Genomic DNA, 16163 nt, shown 5'->3' with positions numbered 1-16163 from the left:
CCTGTCCCAGCCTCACCTCCTGCAAACCTCCCTGATGGATTTTGCATGGTTCTTCACACCCTAAACTCTGTACTTCCTTGCTTTTGCATATGCTGTGCCGCCTATCTAGGATGCTTGTCCCTCGTTTTTGTCTGGTCAAGTCTTGTTCATCCTCGAAGCCTCTGCTCAGACACCTCCTCTGTGATGTCCTGCTTGACCCCCTGGAGGCAAAGCTAACATTCCTCCCCTTCAAGCCACTCCATACCTTGCACACTGGAACCACTGACCCATGGGCAACACTGCAGCCCTCCAGTCCTTTCATTAGATGACCTGCTCCTAAAGGAGGGGGAACAGGTCTCATTTAGGACACCTTCCTCCGTAGCCCCATGTATACGCACCCAACACAGGCCTTGAATAAAAACAGGCAAGAGCAAATGCTCAGTGAACGGCTGGACTCCACTGCTGAGCAGCCCAAGAAGAATGGGCCCTGGTGGCCCTTGCCGCGAGGTTTGTGACCACCCCAAGGACTGTGATGACCAGCAGCAGCAGCAGCCCTCCCTGGACAAGTCCCGATGCTGGCCCCAAAGCGACCGGAGACAAGAGAACTGGGCCCTCACCTGGCCCACCTCTGAAGCCACGGCACCCAACAAGATCCATGATGGGGGTGCAGCAGGCAGGTAATGGCCCATGGGCTGCTAGATGTCCCCTTGAAGCCCAACTCAAGGGGCTGCCAGAGAAAGAAAGACAATCCATAGGTCACGGGAGCCAACACTAAAGCTAGGGGGGCTTGGGTCTAGGGGAAAGCAGCAGAGCAGGGGGCAAGATGGCCGCTGCCACCGACGAGAGGCAGTGTGGGGGCGGGGGGCAATTTGCTGGCTGTGCTTGTTCATCTCCACCCCCCCCCACACACACACACACATGCACTCACGTTGCCCCAGGTGGCTCATGTCATCCCTTCGCTACCAAAACAGCAGCATGGCTGACCCCTAAGCTCCCACCTCCCTTCCCCCCACACCTTGGGCCAAGTAAGTGCAACCAGAGACACAGGTCTTGGGAAAAGTGGTGCCAGGCAGAGGTCCTGGCCATTTCCCTTTGGGTCTGGATCTCCCGAAGGGGAAGGACACGCAGGTAGACGTGGGCACAGTTGAATAGCCAAGACACATCCGTCCCTCCTCCCTCGTCACTCTCGGGAGGGGGCACAGGACTCACAACCTTAACTGCACAATGGAACCACCTAGAGAGTTTTTAAGACTTCCTGTGCCCAGACCACACCCAGATCAGTGAAATCAGAATCTCCGATGGAAGGACGCATGAGTCCGTCATTTTTCAGTCTCCCCGGGTGATGCCAGTGTGCAGCCGAGTTTAAGAATCACCAGGCTAAATTCTGGGCTTTCCCAGATGCATGTTGCTTCCCTCAAATACACGTTACCAGCGATGGGGCTTAGAGTCCGAAGGAATAAATCCACAGGAGAGAAACAGACCCCAGAAGAGCTGGTCCACCAAAAGGAACACAAGAAGCTGACCAACCAAAAACAGAAGAAGAACGAACAGACCAGAGAGAACATGCGTTTAGTATAAACAAAAACTAGCCCCCAGGAGAAGAGGACACTGGAAACATTAGGGGCTTATTCAAAACAACTTGCTTCTGCCCATCAGTCCTGAAATGCTGATAGGCCAAAGAGGAAAAGAAACCGATATATCAGCAATTGCATTTGAAGATTTTACTACACCTCTCCCAGAAACCAGCCAAGTTCACATAACACAAGCCAATACGAGGCCAGCATGATCCTGATACAAAAACCAGGCAAAGACACCACAAGAAAATTACAGACCAATATCCCTGGTCAACACAGATGCAAAAAATCCTTAATAAAATATTAGCAAGCTGATTTCGATAGTGCACTAAAAGGATCATAGACTGTGATCGAGTGGAATTTATTCTAGGAATGCAGAGATGGTTCGACATCTGCAAAGCAACCCAAGCTACACCACATCAATGAAATCAGGCTAAAATATATGCAGAGAAAGCATTTGACAAAATTCGACATCCATTTGTGATAAAAAGCTTTTAAAGTGGGTATAAAGGGAACGTACCTACATGTTCCTGTTCCTGTACCTGTATATTCTCTATAACATAATAAAGGCTTTACAGGACAAGCCCACAGCTAACATACTCAATGGTGAAAAGCTTTCAGCTTAGAGGGAAAGCTTTTAAGATCAGGAATCAGACAAGGATTCCCACCCTCTCACCACTTTTATTCCATATAGTATCAGAAGTCCTAGCCAGGGCAGTTAGGCAATAAAAATAAAATACATCCAAATTCGGAAGAAAGAAGTTGTCATATTTGCACACAACGTGACAGGATATAGAGAAAATCCTAAATACTCCACCAAAACACGGTTAGAATAAATGAATTCAGTGAAGTAGCAGAATACAAAAATCAGTTGCATTTCTATGCACTAATGATGAGCTATCGCAATGAGAAATTAAGAAAGCAATCCAATTTGTAATTACGTCAAGAAGAATAAAATACCTCGGAATAAATTTAACCAAAGAGGTGAAAGACCAATACACCGAAAACTATAAGACACTGATAAAAGAAATTGAAGAAGACACAAATAAATGGAAAGATACTGCATGTTCATGGATTGGAAGAATTAATAATATTAAAATGTCTCTGTTTCCCAAAGCAATCTCCAGATTTAATGCACCCCCTACCAAAATTCCAATGGCATTTTTCATAGAACTAGAAGAAAGGATCCTAAAATTTGGATGGAACCACAAAAGACCCAAGTAGCCACAGCAATATTGAGAAAAAAGAACAAAGTTGAAGGCATCACGCTCCCTGATTTCAAACTATATTAAAAATCTATAGTAATCTAAACAGCATGATATTGACACAAACCAGATATATAGATCAACAGAACAGAAGAGAAAACCCAGAAATAAACCCATGCATACAATGACCAATTGACTTAGGTCAAAGGACCAATAACATACAATGGGGAATGTACAGTCTTTTCAATAAATGGTGCTGGGAAAACTCGTCAGCCCCATACAAAAGAATGAACCCAGACCACTTTCTTACACCATGCTGAATTAAAGACTTAAGTGTAAGACCTGAAACCACGGAACTTCTGGAATACAGCAAAGGCGGTAAGCACCTGGACATCAATCTTAGCAAGGTTTTTGATCTGACTCCAAAAGCAAAGGCCACAAAAGCAAAAATAAACAGGCGGGACTACATACACTAAGAAGCTCATGCGCAGCAGAAGAAATCGTCAACAAAATGAAGAGGCCACCTGCTAAGCGGGAGAAAATGTTTGCAAGTCCTATGTCTCCTAAGGTGCTAATATCCTAGATATATAAAGAACGCATACCTCATACAACTCAAAGGCAAAAACATAAATGAAACGATCTGATTAAAAAATAGAGGACCTGAATAGACATTTTTCTAGAGAAGGCATCCAGATGGTCAACAGACACATGCAAAGATGCTCAACAGCGCCCTCGAGAGGGAAATGCAAGTCAAAACCACAATGAGATACCACCTCACACCTGTTAGAATGGCTAGTGTCAAAAAGACAAGAGATAACAAGTGTTAGGGGTAGGAAAAATCCCGTGCACTGTTGGTGAGAATGTAAATTGGCGCAGCCGCTATGGAAAACAGTAAGGGGATTCCTCAAAAAATTAGAAACAGAACTCCCGTGTGACCCATCAATTCCACTTCGGGGTATTTATCTGAAGACCGTGAACACACTAACGTGGGAAGATACCTGCACCCCTAGATTTATGGCAGCATCATTTACAATGGGCAAGCCACGGCAACGGCCTAAGTTTCCATCGGCGGATGGATGGATAAAGACGCGGGGTGTAAATACACCTTAATAGTATGCCACCGTAAAGAAGAAAATCTTGCCATTTGTGACAACACGGATGGAACTTGAGAGCACTGTGCTAAGTGAAATAAGCCAGACAAAGACAAACACTGTATGATCTCATTTGTAGGCACAATATTTAAAAAAAGAAAAAAGTTCGCAGATACAGGGAACACGTTGGCACATGCTAGAGGCAGGGGGGTGGGAGTAGGAGAAAACGGGTCAAAAGTACACACTTGTAGTGATAAGAGCGTTCATCACGGGGATGTAGTATACAGGCAGCATGGTGACTACAGTTAATAATACCATTTTGCCTCTTGAAAGTGGCTAAGAGAATAGACCTTAAAGGTCCTCTTACAAGAAAAAAAAATTGTTAATTATGTATGGGTGATGGATATTAACTAGATTTATTGTGGTGACTATTTCGCAAGATATACAGCTATTGAATCATTATATTGTAAACCTGAAACTAGTATGTTATATGCCAATTATACCTCAATTAAAAAACACACATGAGCAGGGCACCTGGGTAGCTCAGTTAAACCTCCAACTCCTAGTTTCAGTTCAGGTCATGATCTCATGGTTTGTGAGTTCAAGCCTGGCACTGGGCTCTAGACTGCCAATGCAGAGCCTGCTTGGGATGGATTCATTGATTCATTCATTCATTCATTCATTCTCTCTCTCTCTCTCCCCCCGCCCCTCCCCCTCACACCATCTCTCAAAAAAAATTTTTTTTCCCAAATACACATGAGCAGACAGATAAAAAATTCAAATAGCCTAATTAAGAAGCACAGCACTTTCAACCCAACACAGAGTCCATATCCCCTTAAAATTTGCTATGTACTAAGCCACTGGAGAAGTCTCAACAAATTCCAAAGCATCAACATCATACCTAAGATCGTCTCTGATTTGGGTGATAGGATTAGACGTGTGTAAAATGGGAGCTCCTTAACATCACATACAACACAAAACACGCAACTGAGTAAGAGAAAACCATAAGGGAAATTACTGAGATCTCATCATGGAACGATAATGAAATACCTACGCAGGTCAGAACCTTCGGGACACAGCTGAAGCAGTAAATAGAACAAAACTTAGTCTAAATTTATCCCAAACCATGAAAGATCGAAAACAAACAACCTCAACTGTCCGCTGAAGAAGGTAGGAAAAGAGCAGTCAGTCAAGGCAAAGAAACAGAAAGTAATGACTAGTGAGGGTAGAATCAATGAAATGGAGAAAACATACAGAAATCTGAACAGTGTTTTCTCTGAAAAGAGCAAAAGACAAATTTCTGGAAAGAGAGACGATACAAATGAAAATCAAAACAAGAAATAACCACGGACATAACAGATTCACAAGTTTATTAGGAACCCTATGTTACATATCTGAAAAAAATGTAAGATGTCAAAGTGACATAAGAATTCTAGAAAAAAAATATGTCAATTATATATCAACTTAAAAAGAGAATGTCTGGGGGCGCCTGGGTAACTCAGTGGGTTAAGTGCCCGACTTCAGCTCAGGTCACGATCTCAGTCTGTGGGTTCAAGCCCCACCTCGGGCTCTCTGCTGTCAGCACGGAGCCCCCTTGAGATCCTCTGTCCCCCTCTGTCTGCCCCTTTTCTGCCTGTGCTCTCTCTCTCAAAAATAAACGAGAGAGAGAGAGAGAGAGAGAGAGAATGAATGAATGTCTGGGAGAAACTGAGATACGACTTCACCCCAATCAAAGGACAAACATTAGGACATCAATTCCAAACCCTGGTGAGCACGTGGCTGTGCTGAACAAGAGGGAGAAGTCTCACTGGATGTGGCTTCAGGGGACAGGGTTTGGATCCACGAGTGGACGCAGCAGGAAAGCACATCTCCGTGTGCCCGGAGTTGTCCGGCCATGCAGGGGCTCCCTCACAGACAGTGAGCGCCCCATCACTGGAGAAGCAGAAGCCCGCTTGTGGAGGACACTGAGTGCACGGGGGTGTCTTATCGGTTCTCACTCATCAGGGGGTGGATGACTTCACTAAGGTCAACGGTTTTATGGTGCTGTGTTGCCGTCATTCCATTGCTTTCTTTCACGTGTTTTGTTTTTCTTTTTACCGAAGGGTAACATTCATACCAAACAAGTGCCCAAGTCATAAGTGTACTACCTGATGAATACTCACAAGCTGAACACACCCATGTAAGCAGCCCAGACCGAGAAACAGACTCCACCTGCCTTCGAGGACCCCCCCCCCCCCCCCGGCGCCCACCCGGCTACCATCCCTCAGAGGCAGAGGAGCACTATCCTGACTTCTAAGCCCACAGATCAGTTTTGTTTTTGACGCCTACGTAAATGGAATCCTAGGGCACCTGGCTCTTTTGTCCCTGGCCCCTCACCCTCGGCAGGATATCGTCAGGCTCACCCGTGCAACACGTGGCGGGGGTTCATTCACTCTCTTCGGCAGGTAGTAGTAGGTCCGCGGTGTGAATGCACCGGTTTCCCCATCCCAGCGCCAGTGGGCTCCTGAGTTGTTTTCGTTTGGGGCCTGCCGCGAGCAGCACCGTGGACATTCGGCACGTACATCTGGTACGTGCAGACTCATCGCTGTGGGGATCAGAATCGCGAGGAGCGGAATTCTAAGACGGAGTAGCGCTTTACGCTCACACCAGCCATGCGCAGAAATTCTAGTTGCTCCGCGCCCTTAATAACACTTACGACTTTGCAAAATTAGCCATCTCGGTAGATATGAAGTACTACTGACTGCATTTGAAATTTGCTTTTCCCTATTGACGAATGAGGTTGAGCGCACGTTCATGTGTTTATTGGTCCCTTGAGTATCTTTTGTGAAGACCTAGTCTCTTGCCCATTTTCTACTGTATTGTCTTTTTCTTAGTTTATTTCTTAAGTTCTTCATATGTTCGCAAAATGAATCCTTTAAAATACATATATGTGTGTATATTATATACACACACACACACACACACACATTTGCAAATATCTTCTCCCAACTATGGCTTGCCTTTCCTCCCTTCTAATGGTGTCTATTGATGAACCGAAGTTATTCTCCTACAAATCAATAGCAAAAAACCTAAACATCTGATTTGAAAGCGGGCAGAGGATCGGAATAGACGTTTTTCCAAAGACGACATACAGATGGCCAACACATACACGAAAGGATGCCCAACATCACTCATCACCCGGGAAATGCAAGTCAAAACCACAATGAGATATCACCTCACACCTGTTAAGATGGCTATTATCGAAAAGACAGAAAGAGCAGGTGTTAAAGAGGACAGAAAGAAAAGGGAACGCCCGTGCGCTGCTGGTGAGAATGTAAATTGGTGCAGCCATTATGGAAAACAGTACGGAGGTTCCTCAGAAGTTAAAAATAGAATTACCATATGATCCAGTCATCCTCCTTCTGGGTATTTATCTGAAGAAAATGAAAACACTAACTCGAGAAGATATCTGCACCCTCACGTTCAGCGCAGCATTATTTGTAATATCCAAGACGTGAAAACAACCCAAGTGTTCACTGATGGATGAATGGATAAAGGAAATGTGTTATGTGTGTTATACACAAATATGTATACGTAATATATGTTATACACACACACACACACACACACACAATGGAATACTATCCGGCCATACAAAGGAATGAAATCTTGCTATGTGGGACAACACAGATGGAACTTAAGGACATTATGCTAAGTGAAATAAGTCAGACAAAGATAAGTACCATATGACGCCACTTATCACGTGGAATCTTAAAAACCAAACAAAAACCCAGTTCATAGGCGGTGGGGGGACGGGGTCAAAAGGTACCAATTTCTAGTTGTAAAGTAAGCAAGTTACGGGGATACAATGTACAACATGCTAACTACAGTTAGTAACACCGTGTTGCACGTTTCGAAGTTGCTAAGGAGACTAAATCTTAAAAGTTTTCATCGTAAGAAAAAAAACTTTTATGACCACGTATAGTGACAGATGTCCCCTAGCCCTATTGTGATCATTTCACAATACATACAAATACAGAATCACTCTTCTGTATACCTGAAACTAATATATATGTCAAATATACCTCAATTTGAAGAACTATAAAAATTTTAAGACGTTATCAATATAGTCCAATTATCAATCTTTTCCTCATATGGGTCTTGAGAAGCTGCCTATCCTCACAAGCAGACTCAAAAATGGCTTTTATTTCCTGCCAGTACCTTCCCTTGGAGAAGAGCCCTCAAAGACAGGAGAGGACAAGCCCCTGGGGGAGATGACGTGGGTGCTGAGTATACATGGGGTGGGGGGTGGGGCCTGGGTTGGAGGATGTTCCCAGTGACGGGGAAGCAAGTGGGCGGTGGGGGCGATCACATCTGTCCACACAGCATCACAAACACCCACGGGCCGGCACCACACTTCACGTGTGTCATCACCACAATCCTGCACTCAGGATTCCCCCATCCGGCAAGTGGGGAGACCGAGGCTCCAGAGAGTGCTGGGAAGCACGCAAGCAAACCAGGGCCAGCTCGGGGTGCCCGATCAGAGAATGCCCAACTCCAGCGCTGTGCCGGCACGCAGCCTGGATGGAGTCCTCCCAGAGGAAAGCGTCCCATCAAGTGGTGGTTACAGCAGGGATACCTCCCTCGGAGGTCAGAGGGGCCCCACTCGGCACGCAGCTCTGCCACCTCCCCTGAATGTGACCCTGGGGCTCGGGATTAACAGCAACTACCCACCCAGCGCTTTCCCGAGGAAAAAGAACTCAGACCCAGAACTTGCTTGGCCCAGGGCAGGGCACAGTGCCAGGGGCAGTGGAAGGAGCCAAAGGCCTTTGGCCACGGGGAGGCCCCACAAGGCAAGAAAGGGGCCGAATGACCGTGGCCCACCCCAGACCTGTCCACCTAGTGTGGGAGCCTCCAGCTTAGTACACACCGGTGCCCCCCTCGGTGTTCCGTGGCTGAACCTTGCCAGAAGGCCCAGGTACTCTGGAGCTGGCTTCCAGGCTCAGTAGTGGCCTCGCTCTATCCATCTCAGCTTCCTGGTGGATAATGAGCCACCGCGGCCTTGTCCAGAGCTGCAGGGCTGGACCCCCACCACCCCGCCGCACAGACTAGACGCGTTCCCTGGAGGGGCCTCCTACAGGAGCTAGGACGGCCTCTAGCAGCAGCTCCCGGGGAGGCGGCACTTTGCCGGGAGGGAAACCCCCCCTCTGAGTTCCACTTCCCGGCTGAAGAACCCAGGAAGTCTCTTGCACTTTTCTCGAGCCCGCTTTCTCCTCTGGAAAATTAGGGCCGCCCTCGAGGCTCCCTCTCAAGGCCGCTGGGCAGGGTCTCAGCAAAGGGCCTAGCCTGGAAGGCCCCCTCTGCCCGCAGCCCCGGGGCGGAGTCGGGCCGCCGGTGCGCACACCGGGGTCCGGCCGCGCGGGGGCGCTCCGCCGCATCTGGCCGGCCCCCTCCGCCTTGCTGACGCTTCCCACCCTTCCAGAAAGAAAGCGGAGCTGCGGGAGTTGACCTGACTGCCAGAAGGAAACGCGATCCATCGTCTTCGCGCCGCAGACGTTTGGTTGGGTGGCGGCCAGCCCGCAGTGCCAGCCTCGTCTGCACCCCTCAGGGGTCCCACCCGGCTCGCGGGGAGCGGCCCGCGTAGATTCTGAATCACCCGGATGGAGGACTCGCCCGACCCCGACCCCGCAGCGCTTGCCCTACCCTGGAATCCGGGGTCTGAGCCAGGGCTGTGGGACGGGAAGCCCCCGGCCCCACCCTCCCTTGCGGGTGGGCTCGGGCAAGTCACGTCACAGAGCCTCCACTCGGAGCCTCGATTGCCACATCCCTAAAATGGGAAAGCCCACAGTCCCTGCTTTGAAAAGTTGCTGAGAAGGTTAAGGAGTTGTATCGCCGTCGCCCACCTTCCTGGCCTTAGGCAAGCCACCTGCACCTCCCTCCCTCATCCTCAGTTTCCCTGGCCACAAAATGGGGATACCAGAAGTCCTTACAAGGCCCCTGTAGACAGGGGATGGCAGCAGCTGCCTGGCACCCCTCGGTTCTCAGGAAAAGCAGCCCCTGGGGTTGTTCTGGAAGCTCAGCAGCCCCCCAGTCTGGCCGCGTGCCTGCGCTCCAGAAGCCCACAGGTTGTCATGTAGGGACCCAGGCCACTCAGCTGGGGAGCTGCTGGCTTAAGGCACAGGTGGTGCTCCCTCTCGCGCCTACCTCAAACGGGGTGCTCCCGTGCAGCCCACAGGCGTCTGAGCGGGTCTCTGGGCCCTCCCTGGGTGAGTCGCCAGGCAGAAACACTCCACTTTTTGACACCATCCAGAAAATGAAAATGTCCCAGGCGTCTAATCCTTCCCTTCCTTTTGGCAACTGAAACCGCCCCGAAACATAACCGAGGTACTGGGTGCAGCGCGGGGGTCCATGCTGGAGTCACGGCCTCCCGCAAAGCCAGCCTTGGGACTTGGGGAGCAAAGCAACGCCTTGGCTCAGACTCCGCCAGGCCAGGCAGGGGGTGACCCCTGACCCCCACCAGCCCACATCACAACATGCTTCCAAACTGGCCCCAACCTGACGGGCATGCGGAGAACCCAGACTTCCTTCCCCACTAGGGCTGCCGCCTGCCCCCATTTCCACCCCCCCCCAAAATATTTGGAATGGTCTTTGACTGAAATGAGATTAATCCTCAGTTCTCTGACAGTGTCTTTGGGCATGTGTTTTTATAACCTCTCTTTCAAATGAGAACCATTTGTCGCCGGGAAGCTGGGGAGGCTCAGCCCCAACTGCTGGGCCAGACATCACCGGCACCTGATTGAATGTCAAGGACAGCGCAAGGGGGCAGGGCTGAGGCGAGGGGCGGGACATAAGCAGTGATTACCTGTCCTTTGCTGGTCTCTGCCCTGTCCCCAGCCCTAGCCAGTGGCAGAAGCCAGAGGATCTGGCTCCAACCCCGCCCGCTCCTCGAGCAGCCATATATACTGGAGCTGGTGACTTGCCCTCTCTGAACCTTACTTTCCTCCTCTGTAAAATGGGAGGGATGTTGGCCCCCATCTTTCGAGTCATGTGCCCAACCCAGCAACTAGAAGGCGGCAGACCCTAGATGCTGAAGGAGGCTTTTGCACGGTCCCGGCCCCCTTGGAACTCCTGGTGGAAAGGCAAAGTACTCCTGGCTGGGGCCTTCCAGGGGGCTGCAAATGTCTACCGTACGTGTGGCTCGAGCCTCCTCCCCCTTCCAGGCTTAGCCCCGGGCAAGAGGGCATCCCTGCCCAGAACTAAGTTGCTGGAGCTTTAATATGGAGAGGGCTGAGTTTATAGGAACCACAACGCAGCCTCTTTAATTAACTCCCAGCCCTCTGTCGGTGGCCTCCCCCCTCAGCACGGTCTCTCCCCCAAGCCCAGGACCTGTTTGAAGTTTGCAACCCCTCCCACCCCCCTTCCTGCTGGCCCTGCTTGCTGAACCAACTACAGACCCTTCGGGCTCAGCTGGGAGGGATTTACTGGAGAATTTCAATCATGGGTTCTTGGCTCAAACATGTTGCTTCCCCCAAAATCTCCCCACAGGAGCCTGATGCTTGTGGAACCAAGGCTTGAAGGAGGGACTCTGATGACCTCAGAACTCGGAATTCTACCCGGGCCTGTCAGACATCTCCCAGCCCCTCACTTGGAGGAAGGGAGCACAGAAGAGCAAGAAAGACGCAGGTTCCGGAGACAATGCAGAGGTGCGGGAATCCGTTCACTCCTAAGGAGCCGCTTAGAGAAATAATTCCACCTTCACCGCCACCCCCTACCCCTGCAGGGGCACGTTCGGACAGGTGTCTGGATCTCTGCGGTGTAAGTCCCCGTTGGTCCTGGAGCTGGGGGAAGTCTGGGAAGGAATCGGAGAATCCCGATGGGTAGAATGAGACACCGAAGCCACGGAGACGTGCCATTTTTCTTAAGCTGTGTGGCTTGCCTCCCCCAAGGCGGTCCCTCAGCATTTTTCAGATGAAGGAGCCCACACCCTTCCACGGGAGCCACGCCAAGAAGGTCCTGGGACAGCGGGCCCCATATGCCGCTCATTTTCCTCCCCCGCTGGGCAGGGCTGACTCGTTCCATTTCTCAGACGGAGATCTTTGCGAAAATGATGGATAAGCCACGGCCCCAACTGCTGTGGCCCTGGGGAGAAAAAACATCTTTTGCAGTTTCGAGTAAAGCCTCCCACTTCTCACTTAATAAGTGCTGAAAGCGGCACAAACAGAAAGAGCCCCAGCTTTCCATGACTAACAAGATGACCACATCAGGCGGCCGCGCTGGGGGATAAGAGCGAGCCGGCCGAGCGTCCCCGGAGTGAGGAGTCCGGTTCCCTCCCAGGATGCTCCGCCAACAGGGCTTTGAAGGCCAGGCCTGCCGGCCGAGCTCCGGCGCTCCGACGAGCGGAGGGGGGCAAGGGCCGGGCCTCCCTCCTGCACGATGGGCACAGATTGCCCGAGATAAAGGAACCACAGCTTCATCCAACTTGTGCTGATTCGCTCTTTTCAAAAGCCCTTTCAGATGGTTTCACTTCTCTGCGCGCTTTGTTGAAAGATGTAAAAATTTCAAACCACCACAAAGTAAACATTTCAAAACTCGCTCTTTTCAAAATCAGTCACATTTTCAAAAATCCCTTGAATTCCATCTCTCTGCACCGCCCCCCCCCTTTTGCTCTCTTTGGATTTGAGTGTTTTTCATTAATTTAGGAGCAGTCCAGGTAAAGCTGGTGTTTGCGAGCCGTGTTTTACGGGCGGGAAGTAGCTTTGTTATTTAAGAGATGTATTAGATAAGTCGGTGTCTTGTCAAAATCAAGCAGGTTTTCTTTATTAGGGTGAAATCGTAATGAACTCATCTGCTTCTAATATTTATAAAGAGAAGAGAGGCCATTAATTCTACTGCTCGTGAATAAAACCATCTGTGATTTCTTTCCATTTGATGGGTTTTGGTTTTAATATACATTTTTCGCAAATAAGCGCAGGGATTTTTTGGTGAAAATGTCACATTCAGGATCTCATAAAGAAAGAATGCAAAGAGAGGAAAACGAAATGTTTTGTTAGCTAAGTAATTTCTCACCTTGCAGAGTGGGGAACATTTGAGCCAACTTTAGCACATTAGGTGATAGAATCGCCCGTTCAACGCTAATGCAATCCATGACATGTTACAAGGCAAACCGCGTCCGTTTTGAAGTTTGTTTTCCTTCGGGAATTACACAGTTCATTTAACCTAATCTGTCCTGACACTTGAATTATAATATTATGAGCTTCTTCAGGGAAGTAAAACAGTAGTTGCCTGCTTAAAAGCAAAGCAGAAGTTAATAAAGTGGGCAAAATGTCAAGGAAAAGGGGCTAATCGAATCATGGTGTCATTCTCTAGAGAAAATACAGTCAAGTTGTATTTTTTTTTTCCAGTGGAAATCTTGGACGCCTAATGACATATTTCTGTCCAGGAAGAAATCTGAACTCTGAAACCGAACTTGATTAAACCCCAAACTGCAAGACCTTGCCCAATGGGACCACTCGGGGACTTTGACTTCTGGGTGTCAGAGCTTAATTAAAATATTCATCCAGCTGCTCTCCCCTCACCAAGGGGGCCCAGAGGAATTAAACCAATAAGCTTAATTCTATTAGTTCACCTGCCTGTGTACACAGAGATGCAGAAAGACCATTTACTGGTTCAGAAAAAATCATCAGACCCACCCTGTAAATGCAGCATGGGCCGTCACTGCATCACCAAACGGTCCCCCAAACAGAGGTCCGCACAGCACTCTGGAGTCGCAACTCCCGACTCCAAACATACACAGCTATTTTTCATCTCTCTTCCAAGAAAATGAAAATGCCAAGCAAGTCGTTAGAAGGACTTCTGTGTGTGCTAGGATTTATAGGTCATTTATAATAACATACAGCATTTACTGGATTCTCTGTGCCACTGTGCCGAGCCTTCCCCATTCAGGTCTCCGGGAAATCTTCATTTCCCTTTTATGAAGTAAACACCACTCATTACCCCCACTTGGCAGATGAGAAAACTGAGGCTCAGAATTCTCAGACCTGAAGGGACCGGAAGCCCAGAATTCTCAGAGCAGAGTCTGAGCTCTTAACCCCTAGTAAAGAGGGCTTCACGGACATGTTTATCCTTGAGTTTTAATTTATTTTATATCTGCCACACACACAGAGAGGGTACAACGTAAAAGGTATAGGCGACATGAAGGCAAACGTCAGTCTCGTGCTTTCCCTTCCTCAGCGCCCCCTGCTCCGCTCCCCAAGGCTGCCACTGAGGGCAATTCCCAGTGTCCCCTTCCAGAGTTGAGGCTTATCCCAGCAAGTATGTGCATATATCCTTTTTTTAAAAAACGCATATGGAGCACAACAGGTACACCACGCTTCAGCTTGCTTTTTTCCTCTCGTAATGGGTCTTGCGGAGTTCACCATCTCATTCCTGAGACAGCATTCCATTCCACTCGATAGACGTAATAGACTCAACCAGGAAATTGTCCATATTCAGCCAGTTGTGACCAGCAAAAATGGTAACTCAACGTGGTTCTGCTTAATAGGTTTCCCCCTGGTTTCCTGTGATGCACGCTTAGGTGGTTTCCCACCTTGTGCACCTACAAACCGCTGTGCTTAAGTATTATCTGTAGGACAGATTCCTGGGAACACGACTTCCCTGTGATGTGGGCTCGGCAAGTCCCTTCCCTGGGCCCGAAGTCTCCGAGACGAAGCTGCCATACGGGATAATTTCTGAAGCCCCCCGCAGGCCCTATTGTTCTGGAAGGCTGTAATCCCCACCTCTGTAATGCCACATCACAGCGATTTCCCACCACCACCTCGTGGAACACATCCACGGCTCAGGGTCCCCCAAATCACTGTGGCAACAAATGTTTTCCACCAAACACTAACACCCTCCCTGCTGACTGTATTTGTCAGCCAGGGAATGAGACATTTCCCTGTGATCAATACAAATGGGATAGAAATCTATCCCAGGCAGCAACAGCAAGACTTGGTTTTTTAATAAGGGGACCTCCAGAGGATATTGCATTCCTATGACAACAGCCGACAGACCTTGATTTTTAGTGTCAGAACCTGTTTAAACGCAGAGGTCTGTGACTGAGGACCAGCCGAGCGCTGGGTGGGTGTCTCGGGCTGGAAACAGACTGGTTCTTAAAGGCTGCTGCGAAAACCAGCCGGCTGTCCCGGCCCGCTGCCTGGCCTCAGCCCCCTCGGGCCACCTGTTCACGAAGGCAGCCGAGTTTGCCAGCTGGGCTGCAGTGGAGCCGGTGAGGCTGGCCGGCCGGCCAGAGATATCTGCAGCCACAGACCTGGTTATTTACGGCTTGCCGGTGGTCTCGGGTGACTGGGCATCCCTGGGATGACGGCAATTGGCCTTAAACAAGCCCAGGTTCCCCAGGCAAAGGTGGCAGCGAGCGCGAGCGAACGTACTGACCAGACTCCTGGCTGTAAATTAATCTGGTAACAGAGGGACTCAAAGAGCCACCCTGAGCTGGTTACGGTTTGCAAAGACTTTGGGAAGGGCCAGGTACACACCGTCCAGGACAAACGAGGATGTTCTGAAAACACGATTGTTGCCCCAACGGTCTAGATGCCTCTGGGTCGCCTCTCCCGGTTTTTCTGCCTCTTTTAAAATTATCTGCTGATACAGACGATACAGACCAGGCAGAGAGAGACGGCAGAAAACAGGAAAACAGCTGGCACATAAGGGAGATGGGATCAGCAGTGATTTACTTCCAAGGATCTGATATTTTAAGTTATTGTGGTGTGTGTGTGCAATAAATCATATTTTAAAGCATCTGTTAATAGAGTGTTTTCCGAAAAAAAAAATAATTAAAAAAATTCTTTCAAGTGGATGGGTTGTTTTGAGAGGCTGAATCCTTGGGTTTTATTAAGAGATGTGACAATAGGAATGTGTCAATAAATTTTTCCTCTGGGAAATTTTACCTCCCAATCCTATCATCTAGAAAAGGTCCCGTCCTTTAAAAAATTGGAAGAAAAGAAGCCTTAGATGGTATTGCTTCAAATACTTTGCTTGAATATATGTAAATGCATTTAGTCCTTTGGCTTTTTAACCACTGAATTCATGTTTAGGAATTTTAAATACCATGATGGGCTCTCTCCGAGTTTCAAAAGGCAACTCTCAAAATTACATCTACCAAAGCCCTTAAAATCAGGCACAGAGGTCCCCCAAGGAAGGTCTTGGGGGAGGATTACAACATTCCTTTGTGTGACACAGTGCACCCCGCTCGTGGGCACACTCAGACCCTCTGCTGAAAGGAACTAGCTGGGCTGCAGCTTAAAACTAATCTTGTCCACGGCTCCCTGGCAAGAGGTCAG

At 49.0% G+C, this 16163-nt stretch overlaps 1 protein-coding gene across 1 annotated transcript in view; it reads left to right on the top strand.

The window, feature by feature from the left end:
• MVB12B (multivesicular body subunit 12B) overlaps positions 1–12707 on the top strand; it is a 262005-nt gene extending 249298 nt beyond the window's left edge. Inside the window, exon 10 of the mRNA XM_053204608.1 lies at positions 11374–12707. Coding sequence (XP_053060583.1) covers positions 11374–11403 — 30 coding nt within the window. The 3' untranslated portion in view covers positions 11404–12707. The remainder of the gene's footprint in view (positions 1–11373) is intronic.
• Positions 12708–16163: the final 3456 nt, after the last annotated feature.

Source organism: Acinonyx jubatus, chromosome D4 (assembly GCF_027475565.1).
Source record: "Acinonyx jubatus isolate Ajub_Pintada_27869175 chromosome D4, VMU_Ajub_asm_v1.0, whole genome shotgun sequence".
Taxonomy (NCBI): Eukaryota; Metazoa; Chordata; class Mammalia; order Carnivora; family Felidae; genus Acinonyx; species Acinonyx jubatus.
This window is presented reverse-complemented; position numbering and strand designations above follow the sequence as displayed.